General features: G+C 33.7%; 1 protein-coding gene across 1 annotated transcript; it reads right to left on the minus strand.

The window, feature by feature from the left end:
• Window positions 1–12,559: 12,559 nt before the first annotated feature.
• Window positions 12,560–13,484, minus strand: LOC131626859 (enoyl-CoA delta isomerase 1, peroxisomal-like). Its single transcript, XM_058897697.1, has one exon. It carries the CDS (start codon window positions 13,420–13,422, stop codon window positions 12,721–12,723), a length of 702 nt encoding a protein of 233 aa, XP_058753680.1. The 5' UTR covers window positions 13,423–13,484; the 3' UTR covers window positions 12,560–12,720.
• Between the last annotated feature and the right edge of the window lie 9,456 nt (window positions 13,485–22,940).

Here is a 22,940-nt window from a genome sequence, read left to right on the forward strand (position 1 = left end):
GCAAGGTTAACTACGAAAGCATATTAAGCAGGAATTTGTTATACTGACTCCTATGTTTGTTAAAACTACTTCTAATCACTATGCTTCTTCAAGCATTCTTTTCAAAACCATCCAGTCCTAATTCATAACGGACTTCGATTTCAAAACTTGCATACGCATTCCATTGGAGCTACTTCTCAAAAAGTACAACACCATCTACGAGCATACACTTAGCATCGAGGAAATCTCGAAATGGGTTAATCAAAGGTGATCATTTCTAATAAAGACCCTGGAGTCGGGGGAACCACATCTAGGGGGTTCTCCTAAACAGGGGCAAAAATTTCAAGGAACACATGGGCATACAATTGAACATCCTATTAACTAGGGGCAGTCTTCCTAAGGTTCAATCGACTTGGGGCACATCTCAAAGCAATCTCAAACAGGGGCATGTCAGACATGGGAAGAATTCAAATTCAAAGGATAGAACACTATGGATAACCTTCCATGACCTGGAGATCAGGGGCACACCCTTCAATCTAAGCATCGAAGCATATGACAAGGCTATTCCCTGGGGCACTTCCTTCATAGGCATCTTTCTCCATGAAATACTGGGGCAATGGATATTAAATCCGCAAGACACACAACAAAAGGGAAAAAGGCGTTCTCGCACTTTACAACATCGAACAAATCTTTCTCCTAACTACGATCTTCCAAGCTCAAACAAAACAGGTATTGGGAAATCGCGCTAGCATCACACCCCACCTTATCAAACAAACCTGCAACTCCAGCAAGCTATATACGCTTTGGTTATCAACAACCTACCATTGGAGCATCATACAAATACATACAAATCATGCATTGCATATATTGGCTGATACATTACACCGTAACTCTTTATGTGGTGTTCTTTAAGACGAATCGCACGATCCTTTCTAGGAGTTTCCTCAAGCTGTCTTATGCAAGACAGATTATCACCATTTCCAAGAACCTCTTTAGGTAGTCTTTTTTCAAGACATTTCTTTTCTAAGTTCCTTTTCAGGCAGTCTTCTTCAAGACATTATCCTTTTTCTAAGCACCTTTTCAGGTAGTCTTTTTCAAGACATTGTCTTTTTTCTAATTACCTTTTAAAGTAGTATTCTTTAAGACATTCTACAAACCTTTTTAGGTAGTCTTCTTTAAGACATTCCATTTTCTACAAACCTTTTTAGGTAGTCTTTTTAAAGACATTCCTTTTTCTAAGTACCTTTTGAGGTAGTCTTCTGCAAGACATTCTTCTTCTAAGCACCTTTTCAGGTAGTTTCCTTCGAGACATTCTTGTCCTAAGTACCTTTTCAGGTAGTCTCTTTCAAAAAAAAAACAATTCGTCATCCCTCTCAGAAACCTCTTCAGGTAGTCTTCTTTAAGACATCTTTTAACCTTTTCAGGTAGTCGTTTTTAAAGACATTCTTCATCCCTTGCTAAGAACCTTTTCAGGTGATCTTCTTTAAGACAAATTTCTATCTACTCTAAGAGCCTTTCCAGGCAGTCTTCTTCAAGACAAATTTCTATCCATTCTAGGGACCCCTTCGGGTAGTCTTCTTCAAGACAAATTTTCATATCCATTCAAAAGACCTTTTCAGGTAGTCTTATAGAAGACATTACTTCGTTTCATTCGTTACATCAGTCCACATATACATGAGCATAATCATTATCCACCCACTTTCCGGTAACCTTACCGATGCCAGTAACCTTACTGAGGTATTATTTCCAATCACCTGATTGATGCTTCCGGTAACCTTACCGATGCCAGTAACCTTACTGAGGTATTATTTCCAATCACCTGATTGATGCTTCCGGTAACCTTACCGATGCCAGTAACCTTACTGAGATATTATTTCCAATCACCTGATTGATGCTCCCGGTAACCTTACCGATGATAGCAACCTTGTTGTTCATTCACCCATAAACATGCATACATACGCATGAGCATTAGCATATCACAAAAAACCCAATTTTTATTGGCCATCCAAATCATTTTCAAAGTCAGTTCCCGTCTCACTGTTACATGAAAATCCAGTTCCCGTCTGGTAGTCAGTTCCCGTCTGGCTATGACAACAGCCCAGTCTCCGACCCTCGAGTCGTGAGTCTAAAAACAAGTGAATCTTTTTCATGCAGGTGAACTTGCTAGAACTATAGCAAGCAATCCTATTGGGGTCCAAACTGCGATGTAACTTGCCAGAACTATGGTAAGTGAGAAGTTCACAAACTGCGATGTAACTTGCCAGAACTATGGTAAGTGAGAGGTACAAACTGCGAGTAGCTTACCAGCACTATGGTAAGTGAGAGGTTCACAAACTGTGAGTAGCTTACCAGCACTATGGTAAGTGAGAGGTTCACAAAATGCGAGTAGCTTACCAGCACTATGGTAAGTGAGAGGTTCACAAACTGCGAGTAGCTTACCAGCACTATGGTAAGTGAGAGGTTCACAAACTGCGAGTAGCTTACCAGCACTATGGTAAGTGAGAGGTTCACAAAATGCGAGTAGCTTACCAGCACTATGGTAAGTGAGGAGTTCACAAGCTGCGAGTAGCTTACCAGCACTATGGTAAGTGAGAGGTTCACAAACTACGGAAACTTACTAGAAATATAGTAAGTGGGGGTTCACAAACTGCGGAAGCTTGCTGACCATAGCAAGCCAATTACACAACCAACAGAAGGTCCTCGCTATTCCTTTTCAGGAACCTTTCCAGGAAGTCTTCTTCAAGACGTATTCCATCCTTTCTAGGAGCTTTTCCAGGCATACAAGATTTTTAAACCGTTCTTCAATTGGGTTTATCACGTTAGTCCCTCGGCAGTGATATCTTCCAAAACATCAACAAACAATCAAAGGTGCTATCTTTCTTTTCAGAGTTACTAACATAGCTAATAGTCATGCATCATTCAACTAACATACCTCATTTATACATAGTGCATATACATACATGGCTCTCATATATTTTGAGAAGCTCATTGCATCATACATCGCATGCATCATAACATTGCATAAATTTCAGGTTGCCTTTTTAGGTCGTGCTACAACAAGAAAGCCAGTGGTCCCTTTCAAAAGCGTTTGCTCCACACTCTGAAAAATGGTATTCACCTCGGGTGGCATCTGTAAGCCCATCTCCTCCAAAACTTCTTCCCAACAAGTGCAAATTTCGGGGCATTCAATATTCAATCCTCTTCTACCTTTAGATCATGATAGGCAGACGTGCCTATCTGATTCTTCAAGTTTAAGAAGATTGAATAGGGGCAGCTGTCATACCCCGAAATTTACCCGATATAATCCGTATCTTCTAATTTATTAAGGGTGTTAAAAATTAAGAGCCATAGGGTTTAATATATCAATTATTAAACTCGACCTCTTATAAAATTCCTTTATAAATTGGTTGAAATAAAAAAAAGGGGTTGGAATAGCAAGTATTTTGGGATCTAAACAGTGGGCCCAGTTGTTACGAGAATTTTATGATTTTTTGGAAAAAATCATTTGGGTTTTTACTAACATTTGTTTTTTATTTAAATTATTAAACTTTCATTAACATTATGATTATTATTAGGTAGAATTAGGATTAATTAGGTTTTTATTTGTAATTAGGTTTTATTAATTATATAATAATTAGGATTATTAGTTTTATTTGGGTCATTAGAATTAATCACCAGGATTATTATTATTAGTTATTATTGTTATTATTATTAGGTTTTTTAAAATAAAAAAATAAAAAAATAAAAACAAAAGACCAAAGAGGTGAACACGTTCTATCAGCATTCTATCAAAAATTTCCAAAACCAACCCGTTCCAAATCTTCCAAAATTTGCATAAAATTATTCTTCAATTTAATTTCAACCCTAAAAGACCCCAACTATAAAGCTGAAGAGATTAGCAGTAAAGAGGGGGCGAAAAATTCTGCCTCCAAGGACCAAAACCGGGTGCACACAAATTCAAGAACAAACAAGGTTCGTTTTCTAACTTGCATACGAAGTTTGGAGATTGGAATTAGCTTCCTGGACATTTACCGAAGCCGTTGGGATCATCTTCAAGGGCTCATGTACTCAGAATCACCATAAGAACATTCACGGTTTGGCCTTCCTTTTGAACCTTTCGATTTCACAGATTTAAGCATTGCAAATATGATTGAATTGCAGATTCGTGTTCATAATCGTGTGTGGAACGTGACTGATACGTTTGATTGGAGTTTTGATACAGAAATTATAATCCACCATTATTAGGTTAACAAAGCTTCAAATAGGGGGTTCTAATTTGAGATGATTTTAAGTCAAATAAATCGGCATAATACGCTCGTGAGATTATGTGTGTTTTTTCTGGAATGTTTTTGTGCGTTTATTGCTATTGAGTTGCAGATTTGGAGGGCGAATACCTATGGCAACGGGACAAAACTGTAGGCAAAGCCATGCCACTTTTCCAGAAAAACGCAACGGGGACGGTGAAGATTCTGCGCGCGATTTGTTTTTTATTTTTTTATTTTATCCGTGTTTTTTTGTATATATTATATAGCGTGTAATATTTAATCAGTGAGGCAAATCAGCACAGATGGTTGAGGCGTGATGGTGATGATCCAAGAGACCTGGGCTCGATCCCCAGGTCATGCCATTATTTTTTATATATTTTCCTGAACTTGTTTCTTATGATCAACCATGAATCCAGCGCGCGCCTTATCATCCAACTCACGGTACACCCTCAGCCTGTAGCCCTTGGATGTACTACGATCAAGATCTGAAGGACAAGGAGATGCAGGCTCACGATGGACACTCGCAGGCCGCATACACAGGATTACTGCCAGGTTTTTTTTAATATATTTCTGTTTTGTTATTTAATTATTAGGATTTAGGTTTAATTAATTTAATTTAGGATTAATATATTTAATATGTATATGATTTAATTAGAATTAGATGATAAAATTAGGATTAGGGATAGGATTATAATATGTCCCGATTATTTCGCCTATCCGATTTAATTAATTTAATTCTAATTATAAATCACAAAAACCCTATAAGGTGTAAATATTAGGATTCAATTCATTATTCGTTTCGACTAAATTTATTGGTCGCGATGGTTAATAATCGATTAATTTAATTAATCAAATCCTATAAATTAAAATAAGCATTATTTTGCTAAATGGTTTTAACCATCTTATTGGTTATGATGATTAGCATACCTTATCAATTTGTTATTATTTGTAATCGTATTAATCGGTTATGAGAGTTAACAGTATAAAAATACAAATTCATAAAATAATAAAATACGTTAATTCATTATTAGTGATAATCGAATCAATCGATTTGAATTGGTAATGGTGCAAAACCCCAATCTTTTAACTATGGTGATCAAACCTAATGATCATTGCGGTTAATTGTGCTAAATCAGGGTTGTACGCCCAAAACACTTAAAATACATCAAATCACAAACCACGGATTTTCATCTCTTCAATTCTGCGATGTTCAAACTACGATAAGGTAATTCAAAATACCTTCGAACTTCGCATTTCAAAAACAAATTTCAAATCAATTTCAAACCATTCAAATCAAATTCTAAGGCGTACAATCCTGTGCCCGAACTACGTTGACTCTGATTCTCCCTAAGGAGATACGTAGGCACTTGGATAATCAAGGCGAGTCCCCTTCCCAAAAATCTCAATTTTCCCCCTTCTCATTACCTTAGCTATTAACCTCTGTAATTTTGCTATAAACCTTTACCTTAGATTCAAAGCCATAGGAAAGGGTTGAGGGTGCCTAACACCTTCCCTCGACCTGAATATAGTATCTTACCCTGATCTCTATACTGCGTAGGGTTTCCTATTCGCCCTTCAGAATAGGTGGCGACTCTAAAAGCTAATTTTTAGGGCAGGTTGCTACAACTAAATATTACAAAGAATGTGAGATTGAAGATGAAGTTCGTGTGTTTTGATTTCAACAGCGTTTCAGTAAGTTTGCCAAGAATTCGTTACTGCTTCTTATCAGAACTTCACTATATATAGGCGTTTGAGAAGATGACCGTTGGAATGCATTTAATGCGTTGCGTGACTGGACAGCTTTGCATTTAATGTTTTCACTGTTTTGTCAACTACCTCGAGCCATGCTTTTCTCTGCTTTTACTGACTTTGCCTTTTGTAGCTTCTAATGTTCCTTTTGTCAGTCAGAGATTAGACTTTGTAGCCTGTCATCTAGTACTAACTTCTGATCTCAGATTTTGTGAATACAACGTTTGAATAATCAGAATCAGAGTTACAGCTTGGTGCAGAGCATCTTCTTGTCTTCTGACTTTGAAATGCTTTAGCGTGATACCATAAGAACTTCAGTGCTTCTTCTTCTGATCTCAAGTTCTTCTGATGCTTCATAGACCATGTTCTCATTCTGCTTGACCATCTTCTGATGTCTTGCGAGAGCATGTTCTTATGTTGCAATCTAGAATCTTCTGAGTCAGTGCTTCTTAGCGCTGAATTGTGCACACTCCTTATATATTTCCTGAAATGGAAAATGCATAGGATTAGAGTACCATATTGTCTTATACAAAATTCATATACATTGTTATCATTAAAACAAGAATATTGATCAGAACAAATCTTGTTCTAACATTTGTAAATTATTGTCGAACATCCACCGCAACGGTAATTATTTTAACATCGTTTATCGGCTCTTTATCAACGTTGACCTCTTTCGGAACTTCTAACCATCGGCGATAATGTTGTCCGGACGCACCATACCTAACATATGTAAAAATACATAAAAGATGTTAAAACTTTTTTTAATTCTGTCAGACCTTATTTCGGAAGTACATTTCCGAAATTTGTTAGGTGGTTTATTTCGGAAATGTACTTCCGAACTGACGCAGTTTTCTTCATCCTAAATCAGCAACAATGTAGTGGAATAAAAGATTAAATGATTGATGTTTACCTCAAATTGTAGCTTTGTATGCTCCCTTTAGTATGATCAACCACTTGAAACTTGATTTGGAGATGAAAAGTTGATTGAGAATGATGGAGATTTTGGGGAGGGTTTATGTTTTGGTTTGGATGAAAATGATGAAATAGTGAAGGAGATAAAATGTATATGAAAAGCTTTTTTCGGAGATGCATCTCCGAAAAAATACCTGACAATTAAAAATCAACGTTAAATTTGAAATTTAAGTGTTTCGGAGATGCATCTCTGAAAACACCACAAAAGGGGCAAACTGCAATCCAGGTCCATGTGTATTTAAGTTTTCTGTAAATCAATTTTGTTTCATCTTCATGTTATAGTTTACCCCAATTAATTTCTCCCTCCCAAAACAATTTTCTTGTTTCATCTTCATATTATAGTTTTGATTTAGTCTTTCATTTTAGTGTTCCATTTCATCATTCATAATCCAATAATAATAATAATAATAAAAATAATAATAATAATAATAATAATAATAATAAATAATAATTATTATTATTATAACAATAATAATTCTGAGATAATAATAATAATCCAACATTTTAGTAGAAGAAGACAGTAGAATCTGAGATACCAAACTCAAAGCCAAACCCCTTATTTTAATATTGATATTTAATTTCTAAATGAAATGAAATTGGACAGTTACCACTAATAGGCTTCTCATCATAATCATCACTCTTTTCCATTATATCGTCAAAAGAAAGACCATATCAGCATTTCACAAATTGTTACATGTAAAGTATTTCACAGATCTGGAATTTTTCTCCTTATAACTCCAAGACAATATCAGCAATTTGTGTTCAATCTGGGTTCATTTTCATTTATTTTCAATTTAGGTTCAGTTTCATTTGTTTTCAATTTTTCTCTTCACGGCCTGACAACGAAGCATTTTCAATCTGGGTTCAGTTTCAATTTTTCTCCTAGTTTTCAATCTGGGTTAGTTTCATTTGTTTTCAGCCATGGCCACTGACACCGTCATTTCAGTTTCACTTGGATTGATTTTTCCAAATTTCATTTGCAATTTTTAGGGTTTGATTATTTGGTACAGCCATGACGTATGAATTGCTATTTCATTTGTTATTCAATTCCACAAGGATACAGTGACAAATTTTTTATCATCTTCAAGGATGAGAAGGGCGTATGAAGAAAACAATAGTTGGAATTATGGATTATCACTGTAAATTGCTCTGCCATTTTAAATTTACAAACCAATAATCAGATTTCTGAACCCCGTTGTTGAAACCCAGGTAGAGGAACATGATGAGGAACTTTGAAGAAATCCAGAAAAAAAAAGAATTAATAAATTTAGTTAGTAAGTTTAATCACAAAAATAAAAATTCTTCAATGATAATGTAATATCTATGGTGACCATCATATACCTAGTTTGAATCCAGGTCTAGGACAAATATTTTGAGGTTTTATTGAATTTTCATTAATAGTATAATTATCATACGCCACATCAGCGTCACATCAGATGCCACACAAGCAAAAGTTGACGTCGTTAGTAAAAATTGAACGGAGAGGACTAACGTGAATCTTTTTGAAAGTTCAAGGACTACTTTGGAACTTTTTAAAGATAAGATACCAGAATGCATCCCAAGGTAAACTTAAGGGACCAAAAAGGGTATTTTGTCTTTTTTTTTTAACTAATAAAAACTAAAATAAAATCTAAACAAATAAAATAATACTAATCCTAAATAAAACAAATTAAACAAAATTTTAAAACTTTTTTTTTACATTTTTTTAATAAAATTGAAATAATAATTAAAACATATATTTTTAATATTTTTGAAGTGATAAAAATAAAACAAATATCTATTAATTGTCTAAAATAAAAAATTTGAACAAATGGTAACCCGAATAAAAATATGCAAAAATGCGAAATGCAAGTTATTTTTGTTGACTTTAATAAAACTCTAATTTTTTAAAAATATACAAAATGCTATGATGAGTGTAACGCCCGTATATTTGATTAGTTATTTAATTGAATCATTTTGGAATTTATTCGTTGATATTGTGAAATATTGGACGTTAAATTATCTTATTGGAATTAATTATCTAATTACCGGTGGTGAAATAATGAAGTAATAATTTAGTTGGGATTGTTTCGGTGGTTGACAATAGAAATATGGGGGTGTGAATATTAGGCCCAATGAGAATAAGAAAATGACAGTGTTATTTTATTGATTAACTGGAATTATAAGAAAAAGGAAAAAAATTAGAGGTAGCATAAGGGTTGGCTATCAAAGAACAAGAAAACAAAGGTTTGGTGAAGATACGGAGCGGTTGCCGTGAAGAGGTAAAATGGAAGAAATAGGCGAATACCGGAAGCTAGGAAATTCGACCAAAATTTATAGGGCGGTCTCCAATCTAAGGTAAGGGGGTTCTAACTCTATAACCGGGAATATGATGGATGATATGTGGGGTTTTGGATTGTTGAAATCCTACTGTGATTGGTGTTGTTGTTGTTTGTGTCGGTGTTGGTGTTGTTTGTGTTATTGTTGTTGTATTGGTGTTTTTTGGAAATTGATAAGAACCTGGTTATGTTAATTAACTGTTGTGGCAACACAAAATTGTTTGTATCGATTTAATATAAATTGAAGATTCTGAAAAATACTGATTGTTAAGTAAAAGGATCAATGAAATTATGAAGAGAATTAGATTCTGAGAAGAAGGAAAAAGAGAGATTCTGGGGAAAATGAGGAAGTGGTGGCGGGGGCCACAAGGACATGGGGTGGGCGCCCCAGAGTGTTAAAAATGAGGGGGTGGGCGCCCCAGATGAAATAAGAGGGGACCACTCAGTTTGCCCCTTTTCTTAATTGTTCTCTTAAATTGCTAACCTGATATGAAAGAAGTTACTTTAATTGTTCCAGCCTATTATGAAAATATAGTAACATAATAATCTTAGGAAATACAGTAACATGATTTGCAAATGAACTAATGATAATTATTATAATTATTCCAACAATAATAATTAAATGAGTTGTGCAGTGTTGATAAATAGTCGAAGTATATACATTTATTCAATGTAAATTAGCAGCAGAACACAACAGTGTATGTAATAATTTAGAAGAGCACTGATAGGAAGTATCAGCAGGAGTAATTGGTAATAGCAGTATTGATAGAAAAAGAAAATTAGTAGCAGCGGGTGGCAGGTTGCAAGAGAATAGCAATCTAGTAGTTTTGACAGGAAGCCAATATGAACAGTGTAGCCAAGTGAATAGTAGTGAAGTGTTAGTTTGACAAGAAACTAATAAGAGAAATTAGTATAAAGTAGAAACAATGAGTAATTTTAATCGATAAAATTAGTTAACCGGTTTGATTCGAAAACTGTCTGAATAATTACGAAACGCGTGTAGGTTATTTTGATTGAGTTAGTATGCTGAATATTTGTTGGAAGCTTGTAAACTTGCTGGAGATGTGAATTTGGTTGAATTAGTGAATGTTGATTTATCGTTAAATTAATTGTGTTGCTTTATTGACTTGCGGTTGAGTTAGTGATGTTATTATACTGGGTTGTTATTGTGACGATGTTATGACGATGTTATGACGAAGATGAAAGAGTTTATAATAATAAACCTGTGACGATGTGATGTTGATAATTTACCTCTATTTATTGGTAAAAATAGTGATATAGGCGTATGCCTCGCGAGGAATTTTGTGGTTGTTGTGTATGTGATGTTGCATTCATCGAGTCACATACATTTGCATTTTTTGTGACGGCCTGGATTGGCAAACTGTGACGAAGACTTATGCCTTGTTTGATGCCTTTATTAATTGGCAATTGGCGACGGGGGCTGAAGCCATGGGTACCACATGCATGTGCATTGTTAGTGTCTCATTCTAAATTGCATGAGTATGAATTTATGTGAAGTGCTGTGACTTGAATCATGAATTGAATTGTTTGTTGAATATATGGTGATGTGAAGTGATTTGTGATGATAATACCGCGATGTGGTAGTTTTTATTTGACGTAAATCTAATATATTATTTATCATAATCTCAATTATATTGGTAGATATCTCACCCCTTGTGTTTGAATGTTACCCTTGTGTTGGTAACATGCATGTTATGAAGATTAATGCGTTTTCAGAGTGGCTTGGAAGATATCAATCTTCTGTTGTTTATGTTGAGTCGGGTCATGCTTTAATATGTAACACTCGTGAAAGGATGAACGTTTGGTTGTTGTGATTGGATGTAAAATGTTTTGATAACATGAATATGAATATTTTTCCGCGTTGTATTAAAATGCGAAGTTGATATCTATGAAGTTTATTTTGGTTCATCCATGTGTAAGTGTTATGTATCTATTGAATTAAAATGAGCAGGTTGTTTTATGATTTATGTTTTTGTGAATTGTGACATCCCGTTTGTTTTGTGGAAATTTTTATACTCTGAATTCGATTATAATTACCGGGTAGAAACGGGGTGTTACAATGAGCGACGAATGTCTTGAAATAAATCTGACGCGCACAAATGAATGAAATGCATGGGGCTAAAGTCAAATGACATGTAGAAAGCCATCCTCGGGAAAATGACCAGAGTTGACAAACAGAGATGTGGAATGAGAGTCGACACCTTGCCTGAAGAAAGATGTGAACTTAGAATTTTTTGATGTAAAAGGACAGATAGATCGACAATGGCAGTTACCATTTGTTCCCTGTATTTAAAAGCGTGAAGCTGTGCAGAAGTGATTGAGTTAAGTTAGTGGATACGTGGCGCACTGAGAGAAAGGATGCCAGAAATCAGTTATCAACTTGTATTATAAATAAAAGCTTTGTAATTAGATTTAAGGGTGTTCAGACTTACTTCTAAACTCACACAAAACTCAAAGTACCCAGCGAAGAGCCAAACGAGTCTGAGGATCGCAATGTATGTTTGAATCACCAACTTTCAATTAATGGCAAATCTTTCATTTATATTTTCTTCAATCTCTTTTACGTTGTCTAGTCAATATCTTTACATTTTTCACTTAACCTTTACTGTTACTTGTTCTCCAAAACCTAACGACGTTGTTTCAACCGCTGTCGAAATCACCCAAACACTCATTATTCTTAATAAATTTGAAAAATCTAAGCACATGTTCTGAAATTCACTAGTGAATCTCGCAAAGTTAACTTCAATAAGAGATTAGCGTTGTTTACCAACTTTCACGGTAAACAATCATTAGACAATAACGAACGTGTTTAGTTCACCAACATGCAACTTTAAAATGACACTGATATAAGTATTAAATATGATGTTCTTGATATTTGCTATAGTAATTTAAGTATTAAATATGATGTTGTTGATATTTGGTCTGCATAATACCAAAGGACCGATCGAGTTTTACCTTAGTCAGATCCATTCAAGTTTGATTCTGATTCGTCCTAATGAGATTTTGGCGTACATGGTTAATTCTAGTGAAAAATTATCTTGTATTTAATTGGTGTTTTTAATCATGCCCAATTTATTGATGTTGTTTGACACAAAACATGTTAAATATTATCTAACTTCACAAATTATTTATGTTCATTGTTTGTTTATTTGTTTATTATTTATGTTCATTGTTGTTTATTTGTTTATGAATTCAACAATTTCATATTCTATAATCTAAAAATTTCAATAACACACTTCATATTCTAGAATTTGAAAAATATATCTGTATGAACAAAAAATTTGTGAGAGGTGATAAAAGAATTTCACAAAAAAAAATTCCTTTATTTTCACAGTAACTGTAGCAGTACACATACATTTTTAAAACTAAAAGATTCTTATTCAATTTCTAGCACAATTACAAACTCCAAATTTCTAAAGTTTGGATTCAAGGTTTCTCTCACTTGTATCTTCAACCGCCCGAATCACACGACCCAAAAACCTCTTCCGATTATCCGCATACACGTGTCCATCCCATCCACGTTTCACCAAATCACCCCCCAAACCAATAGCAGCCTTAACCGTCTCCTCCGCGCTATCATGCGCCGAGTCAACAACCCCCAACCTCACCGCCTCCTTGGCCGTAACCTTCCCCGCCTGCATCACAATCCTCCGCCGAGCCGCAGCGCTACCAACCTTACCCTCAACGACAGCCACAAACCACGCCGGAATAACACGGTTGATATCAATCTCACTCATGTAGAGAAAACCTCTATCCGATCGCATCAAAACGTAGTCATGAACGAGTGCGAGGATGTAGCTTGCTGCCGAAGCGTGACCGGTGACGGCGGCGATGGTTGGCATAGGGAGAGAGAGGAGATCGGAGACGACGGAGCGGAGGAGATCGTCGATGAGGATTAGGCGATCGGGGAAGGATTGTGCCCAGTCGATGTCGTAGCCGTTGGAGAAGAATTTGCCATGGGCGGTTGTGATGAGAGCGGAGGAAGTGGTGGCTTGTTGACGGACGCGGTGGAGGGCGGATTTGATGGAGTTAAGAAGTATGGGGTTGAGACGGTGTTCGCCGTCGCCGGTTAGGGTTAGGGTGAAGATGTTTCCGTTCTTCTCTAAGCTACACATTTTTTTTACGATAATTAGTCAGACTTTAAGCGATTCTCAAACGCGATTCTTAAATACACAAAATCATCACAATAGATGAATCCTAGCGGGAATCTATAATATAAGAAAATTTACTGTTCTGGATTATCCAAAAATACCCTTTTGTTTATCTTAGTCTAAATTTATATATTTGAGGGTAAAAAAGGTCTTTTTCTTATTTATTAAAATAATTGGGTTGAAACCAACAAAAAGAATGTTGGTTTATCACTGGTCCGTGAGAAATCAATTTGAAAGAAAAAATCTGTTACTTTATCACTGGCCCACAACCCCATAAATTAAAACCCTAAAAATTTAATTTTTGGCTGTCAGACCACTTTATACCTCTTCACGCCTCCAATTGTCTCACTGACTGCTACCCCTTTATCTTCTTTCTCCCAAAATTTCTTGAAACCCTAAAAAGTTATGATAAAATACTGCTCTTCTTCTGCACACATGAGCCTCACACGCTACCCTGCTCTTCTTCCTTCACACACACGTTTCCTACTATCTCTCACAAAAGGTTTTATACTTCTCCATTTCTCTTTTCAAACAACAACAAATTGATTCTTCCAACAATCTTCTGCCCTCAAGTTTGCAAGTTCGTAATGACAAGACCTTTCGAGAAGTTGAAGGACTAAGGATTCATCTTCTTTCTTTTTCTATTTCAAAATCAAAATATTAATCGAAACAAAAACAGAAAGGGGAACGGATACTCATCAGAATTAGGGGACGAATTCGTGAGGTATTTCCATTCTTTGCGTGTGTTTAGAGTTTCTCTTTTAAGTATATTTTGGTTTTATTGTTGAAATCTGTATTTTCTTTATTTTGTTTGTGAATGTCCAGATTTGTATTATATTCTACATTTTTCCAGTTTTTATTTTTCCAAATCTGTCTTGATCTGGTTTTCTTTTCTATTAGGAAAAATGCTTGGAAATTGGAGAGGCAGTGGCCATTAGTGTAATTTATGGTCATACCACGGTTGTTGGAGGACGTCGGAGGACATCGATCGAATGATTTGGTTAAAGCTAAAGATCAAAGTTTCGTTGGAATTGTTTTGGTTGCATCTAAAGCTATGTTTTGTTGCTCCGGAACTAAAATACATGTTAAATGCTTAAGGCTTCCTTTGTGTCTTCAGAGTTCATAGTACAAATATTCCTTGGGTTTGGATGATGTGCATATTTTTATGTAACCTGGTATGTTTAAGATTTGATTGTTTTAGCTATAACTTATGCATTTGGTATGTTATTTCAAGATTTGTTTTTTAATATTCTGCTTTGTATTTTAAACTTGCTGGAATGATTTTTAATAAGAAAGTATTGATTTTTAGCACTTCATCTTTGAACTTTTATTATGCTTTGTATTTTAAACTTTATAGTATTGAGTTTTAACACATAAATATTGATTTTTAACACAAAAGTATTGGTTTTTAACACTTGACACGATACAGGAGGCATGTGGTTTTTAACTATTTTCTATCACACAATCTACCTAGGTTGCTGTTAGAAATCTTAAATAATTATTTGAGGCCACTTGGAGATAAGCTTTCATGAAAGTATACAAGGCCATGGATAGAGAACTCAAGTATCATTCAAATCTAGATTGCTTATGTAATGGGAGCATATCTGTGACTATTGTGAAACAGGTAGTAATTAGACAGAGAAGTATCTACACTCATGTTTTCTATTCCTTTAAAACTGAACAATGATTGCCATTGTTGCTAATTTGTGCAATTGTCAAATGTGTTTAGGAAATGTTTATAGTTTAACAATGTTCGTTTGGTATATGATGAACTGATGTTTGTTATTTTGTATGAAAGGAGATAGTGTTATTGGATATCAATATGTTCATTCTATCTTGCAGTAATAGTTAGAGAAAACAGTTGACTTGTAGTTAACAATTTGTTTTAGTTCTAATGATTTATTACAACTTAATGGCTCAAGTTACTTTTCAATTCATGAATTATATGTGCATATGCATGTTATAAACGATTCCAATTGATTGTTATTTTTGTAATTTTTCTATCGCAGCTTAACAATGAGCATCCTCTACCTATGTATAAAGTATTTGAGAACTTATTAAGTGTCTATTTGTTACAGATAGTAGTAGTGGCTATCTATTGTGAGACCGATTGTCTAGATTCTCTCAGTAGGCTTCTTTACCAATTCAGTTCGACTGCAGTTGCAGTATCAGTATTAGCTCGGGTCGGCTCAGTAGCGGCGTTTTGGTTTTGCGGAATGACAGTCACATTTTATGTTACTCAATTTTAATAGTTAGCTTTGGTGTTGGTGTTAGATCCCGATTGAGATGTAATTGGTGCCAATTTTAATAGTTATTCAACTTTGTTGTTGGTTTTGGATCCTTATTGGGTTGTAATTGCTACTATCAAAATTTTGTTGTTGTTATTTCCAGTTCCGATGGTGGTTGGATGTATCAATTTTTTAGTTGAGGTGTTTTAGCTTTTGTTCTGGTTTAGATTCTTATGGTGGATTGTATATTGTTATTGGATGTATATACTGTATTGAAAATGTCTTATGCCTTGCTTCCTTTTAATTCAAGAGTTCTTTGGCCTTTAGATCCCAACAGAAGGAAGTTTATTTGCACGTGATGATAATTAGAAGGAAGTTTACTTGAGTGATGTTAGAAGGAAATTTATTTACACGTGATGATAATTAGAAGATACAATTAAAAAAAGAAATTTAAAAATTGAATTTAATATTAGAAGAGTCATTCATATAAGTCAATATATTTTTTTAGGGAATCGCTCATTGTTAAATAGATGGGGGACAGTATAAATAATTTGTTAAAACTTATATTCACCAACTAGCCTACTAGATTATTAAACATTTTGTGTCATATTTAAGTGTTCACAAAAATGGTTGCAGTGAAATTCTCAGCAAGCAATGTGATATTTGACGATAATTGTTACAAAGCATTTGGCACAATAGATAGTCGCGAATGAAAATAGCCATGTATAAAGTGTTTGATAACTTATTAAGTTCCTATTTGTTTGAAATTTTAGCAATATACATACAAAATAAAAATCGGTTATGGTATTTTAAATTCAATATTATATTTATAACAAATGTGTTGTGATCCAAATACGAAAAAGAAAAAGAATATTATTTATGGAAATTTATGTAATTAATATAACTATTTATGTTTTTTAATGATGTAAATACGAGAACAAATATTAGTGATCAAAATACAATTGAAGTAATGGTTGAACAAACATGTGACGGTGATGTAGCGAGCAAAGAAATATTCTTGATCTAAATACAAGAAAAATATGTGTTACTTACTAAAATTTATATATTAAAAATAATTAATGAATAAATCCAAGAAAAAATTATATTTATTAAAATAATTAACGATTAACAGTTTTATCACTTATAAAAATACAAGAAAATTATATGTAGGATATTGATGTTCATACGGAAAAAATGAAACTACTGATCCAATTATAAATTATGTAGTGAGTCAATAAAATTTATGAAATTTTGTTTGTTCATATTGTGGAAATTATATGAAACGGAAAAAATGAAACTATTGATCTAAACATGTAGTGGGTCAAAAATTTTAATAAATTTTATATTTTAATATCGTATAAATTATATGAAAATTATGAATTATATAGTGAGTCAATAAAATTTTAATAAATTTTGTTGCCTCATAATGTGGAAATTATATGTAACTGGAAAAACGAAACTACTAAATCAAATTTTTACCTGAATTATTTTTATAAACGGGATTTAAATATTGTTATAAATGATGTCAAAATACGGGAAAATAATTTATGATTAACCCAAATATTTTTGGGGACAACTTCTCTACCCATCACAAAAAGTTGGGTAGGGTATCTTCCACCAATCATGCATCATTTAATTTTATCTTATTTAATCAATTATTAAATAGTATTTTTTTTTTTTGTTTCTAATACATTTTACATTGAAGGTAACTTTACCCAACTTTTTGGGTTGGGTAGATAAGAATTCACTAATATTTTTATAAACGATATTATTTTTATATGAGAAAAAACATGCTACTTATTTATGTATTTATATAAATGATGGCAAAAAAGAAATATTTTTGTTTTATCATTTCCTTATTAGACTTTGTTTGGTAAGACACAATTTTAAGCTTATTATAAGTTCATACGACAATTTAGATCTTTTTAATAATGATATTTTCATCTCGAGCTTATAAGTTATTTTGCTAGCTTATAGCTTATTTTCCAGTTGTTATTTCAAATAGCATTTTAGCTTATAGCTTATCATTTTTTCTTTTTTTTTATCCTTATTATTTTAGTAAAAATTCACTTTTATTCTTTATAATTTATTTTAATTTAAAATAAAATAATTATTTATTAAATATTTTTTATGTCATTTTATATTTAAAAGTTACTTGAACAATTAATTTTACCAAACACTTCAATTAACTTATTAGCTATTAGTCTTAACCATCAGCCATAAGCTATAAACTATCAGTCATCAGCTATAAGCTATCAGCTATCTTAACAATCAACCGCTATTTTTACCAAACAAACCCATATTATATATATATATATATATATATATATATATATATATATATATATATATATATATATATATATATATATATATATATATTTGTTGGAAATTCAACTTTGGTTTTTCAATTTTTTTTCTTAATGTCACAATTTTTTTTCCATACGCTTTAACTCTCTTTTAATTTCTTTTTCTAATCATTCATTTTAGTCGTTAAATAATTACTAAATATCTTGCGACTTTATTTTCAAAAACATCTTATAATTTACTTTGAATAAAAATATTTTTATACTTCAAATAATAATTATGTTCTCATTAATGTATTTTTATAAACAACAATTACTATTTGTGAAAAATAATACGCGTGTCTGACCAGAACCCGTGCGAATGCACGGGTTTGTTACTAGTTTATTAATAACAAACCGGGAACGGTAAAATTTTCAAAGTTTGACTGGTCCAACATTTAATTTTTCTTTTGCATAAAGACTTTTCCATTTTTTTAGTACTGATACTGAATACGTCTCTTGCATTTTAGAGACTAAAATGAAGATTTATTTTAAAAAAAAGGGGAAAATATTGATTTCAGTGGTGCATTTTAGAGACTAAAATGAAGATTTATTTTTTAAAAAAAGGGGAAAATATTGATTTCAGTGGTTGAATGATCGATGCACTTTTATTATATGTACTTGCGACAAGGACAATGCGCTTTTATTATATGTACCTGCGACAAGGACAATAATGGTTATCCAACTTGCGATAAGGTGCTTAAGAGAATTTGAGATTTTTTTTACCACTATACCACAAAAATGAAATTAAAAAAATCAATATTCTAAATTTTTTTTTCTAAAAGTGTCACTTTTTTTAATCGGGGTTCGGCCATCTTTTGGACGACTCTATGAAGAGAAATTTTTGTAGTTGGGATTCGACCAACCCTTTGCCGACATTATGAATTTTTTTTCTGTATTTTATTTATTTTAAATTAATAAATAATGTTTTTGATTTATAAATATTATTAATTAATTATTTTAACTATTAATTAAATTTAATATAACATTTAATTATTATTTTAATAAAAAACATAAATTTAATTATTATTTTTAATTTTCTTAACGATAGAATATTTTATTTATTTATTATAATATTAATTAACTATGGTTATAATTTATTTTTTATTTTTTCTATTAATAGACATAAATAATTTATAAACAAAAAAATAAATTTATTAACAAAAGTATTTGTTTACAAAATTACGGTTTGCTTACAATATGTGTTCCAGTGTAATAATGGGTAGCTTTTTTCTTTCGACACCCCGCTGCCCATTATAAACTTCATATCTTCGACACTTAAAGGCGGTAAATTTATAGTCTCTTCATCAGTGAGTGCAATGTTGAGGAGTGGTTGAGACATATGTACGTAGGTTTTTGGTTGATGTTGTTGAATGTCTGAAAAATAGACATTCATAGCGTCATATGTAGATGTGGGTTGGAGGAGTGAAAGGGTAAAGGTCTGTGGTTGAGACTGGGGTAAGATTGGGGGTAGGGTATGCCAAAGTTAGGTTGAGAGGATGATGGGTTAAAGTGTTGTTGTTGGGATTGAGAGAAGGAGTAGTCGAAGTTAGGTTGAGGGATTGGATTGAATTATAGTGGTTGTCAAAGCGTTGATTTTTGTTGATATTGTTGTTGATGGTAATGATAGTTTGTGTGGGGGTTGGGGCGTGAGGAGTTGGTTGTTGAGATGCGGTGGCAATAAATGTGTGTTGTTGTGTGGTTGGGGTATGATGGTATGTTTGTTGGGGGAATGAAGATGTTTGGGCTTGAAATTGTGTTGGGTTCATTTGGGGGATTTCTTGATGAAGAAAGGTGGGGCTGTTTGTTGTGTATAGGAAGAGGAGGCATAATGACGCGAGTCTGTCAGAAATTGTTTTTAAGACATATGCATTAATGGAATATTTCTAAACCATTGCAAATATTCTTCGTTGTGTTGCAAACTAGTAGCCATGTCCCCAACCAATACAATTTTTTTTCTTCTATTTTTCCACTTGTTGTTCTCACTGATGTTCAATTCAGGCCATGCAGCATCCCTTGTATCGTTCATATTTGTTTTCTGGTGTTCCCGGAGACATCTCGGTGGAGCAGGGATGGGTTGAGGAAACCCAAACTGAAGTCTGACCCTGTCTGCTTGATGCATTTCTACTATATAAAACATATAATAGAAGTATTCGCACTCCAAACCCGACTATCTTGTCGAACACAAGAAGGGTATTCTAGGTAGGGCCTCCACAAAACGCTTACACAAAATTTAAGAATTAGAGTTCTAATTCCCATCCACGTAGATGACAAAGTAAATATTACATTGTTTTGATCCAATATTTAAGAATTAGAGTTCGACCATGATACGATTATAAACTTATATTTCCCGAAACCATGTGATCCAATACGAAATAGTATCCACTTAGATAAGAACGAGGATTTCTTTGGTATTCCATACCTTGTTGAGTAAATATTACATTTTAAAACTGTGTAATTAGAAATAACCTATAAAAATATACATGATTATACGAAATAAATAAACTATAAAAAAATTTACCTAACTCTGTATGGATAAGTGGGCACCACGGTACTCCTTGGAGAAATTTGTGAAATGTGCTAGAAGGTCCACAAGGTGAGAAGGAGAACGCACCCTCCAATACTCATGACTTCTTTAGCCCTTGCTTTGCACATCTCTCTATAGAGTTTATCCAAACAAGCAGAACCCCAACCGTATTGGCCGACTTTATCAAGATCTCAGACTAAAGGTAACCAAAATAAATGGAGTAAATTATGAGTTTTGTCAGGAAATAAAATGCTAGAAATGATGTTTAAAATATATATTTTTACGTGCAGAATATTATCCTCCTCGGTTGGTTCGGCCTTTGATTTTAATTCATGTAACATTTCGTGAAGTCACATGATTCTTACCGAAGACTTGTGTCTCTCCGCGACAAAAGGTTCTATTCCCAAAACATCCATATATACATTTTCAGTTACCTTACAAGCACCATTAATAGACCTCCCATCTATACAGAGACCGAGCAACATATGTACGTCCTCTAGTAAATATTGAAGATTTATAAACAAAGAAAAATAAAAACTTACGTATGATGCTACGTTATTTGGTGTTCCTCTGTGTCTATCTCCCATCCACAACAAATAGGCCATTTTGTTTGATTGAAAAGTTGCAAAAGACACTAGAATGAATAAGAAAGTAGTAAGAAATATATTCTTGATGTTGGTTTGCATACAATGTGTCACCATATTGTTCTGGTGTGAAAAACCAGATATAGGTGAGCTTGTCCTCGGGGATGAGGAAAGCTTGAGGAAAGGATGATTTTGTAACTAACTTTGGAGATTTAGAAGCAGTGGGCTAGGCACTTTGTTCCAAGAGAGTGTCTGACTTATCCCTCTTGCGGGAGCCCCTTTGTTGAGTCTTATCCGTGATGGATCAGCTTATCCTTTTCCATTTTCCAAGGACTCTATATATAGGCAAGTCCTTGGTCTAATGGTCATTAACGCCCATGTAACGTTTGTAACCGCATCATAATGACTTTGTAACGCTCGTAACCGCCTCATCAATTGTCTGTAACCACCGTCTAATGAGTTATGCGACTATGCCCGGTCGGTTAACACTACTCGGCCCAAAGACTTATGGGATGTATAACCGGCTTCCGGTTAAGTGTCTGTCTTCTGCCTATATGCAGTTCTCGAATGAATTACATGTTTGTCGGGTAGGGTATAGTACTCGGCTGTATGCGTATTCCACGCTATAGGTCGCGTCTTTATAAATATCCAGAGTATGGATTACATATATATAGGAAAATCACATGCATGCTATTATCTATTGGATACCCAAGTGTAAAACATGCAGCATGCATACACCATATTATCCAATGAGTAACAATGCACCTCCCATGCCTGAAATGACAATTCCATGAACTAAGAAGGAATCCCCAGCATGAAGTGACTACACACTGCATCCATGCATTGTAAAACGCATCTAGGCACGATTCAGCCATGCTTTGGACGACCCCTAATGCTTGTAGTAGGGGTTCGGCCAAGCCTTGGACGACCCTCTACTTGCTTTCGCCCTTTGTTTGGACGACCCCAAACTGGCCCCATATGATTTTGTCCTTTGTTTGGACGACCCCCATGTGTCCATATGTGGTTGCACTTGTTTCTATACCCATTCCAATTCAAACTTACACACATTTACACCAAATTATTCTAGTTAAGTAAAACGGCTCAGAGAAATTATATTGTGACAATCCACTACAATTGTTATATCATCAACGATCTAACTACTTGTTTCTCATTTATTAATAACGAAATATTGGGTTTCAAAATACATTGTAATTCCGATTTTATTCATTTGAAGGAGCGTATTGAAACAAAATTGCAACGTTCTGTCAGTGAAATTATCTATCGACTTCCATTATTTAATGGAGAAGATGGAAACATTTTTTCCGTCATGAAACAGATTGATAATAACGATGCAGTCAAAGTGATGTTCGAATGCCACAACTCGTTTGCTCCTCTAAACTCGCTCGAGTTATATGTCCATATTGTTGATGTTAACCATAATCAAACTCATGAGTCAAATTCGTATCAGTACGGCTTGAGTCAAACCACTGATGAGGAACCAACACAAAACAACGAACCGTTCATACACAATGATGAAGTTGTTGCACCCCAATTTTTGACCTCTGAGATCCCATCATTTTCTAAGTGTTATGATCATTATTGTTATACCTCAAAATTCGCCCGCGTTCTTTTTCTTCAAAGAGAAGTCAACAGACTTCTGTCTAAAAATTTGGAGTTTTATACAGTCTTGGATTTTTATTTTATAAATATCCTGATTTTATGAATACTCGATTTTTAGATTTTTTTATACAGTATTTTGGTTCGCTGTTAAATTTATTCTTACATAAACGCCAAATAT

This window comes from Vicia villosa, unplaced genomic scaffold (genome assembly GCF_029867415.1).
Source record: "Vicia villosa cultivar HV-30 ecotype Madison, WI unplaced genomic scaffold, Vvil1.0 ctg.000327F_1_1, whole genome shotgun sequence".
NCBI classification, from domain to species: domain Eukaryota; kingdom Viridiplantae; phylum Streptophyta; class Magnoliopsida; order Fabales; family Fabaceae; genus Vicia; species Vicia villosa.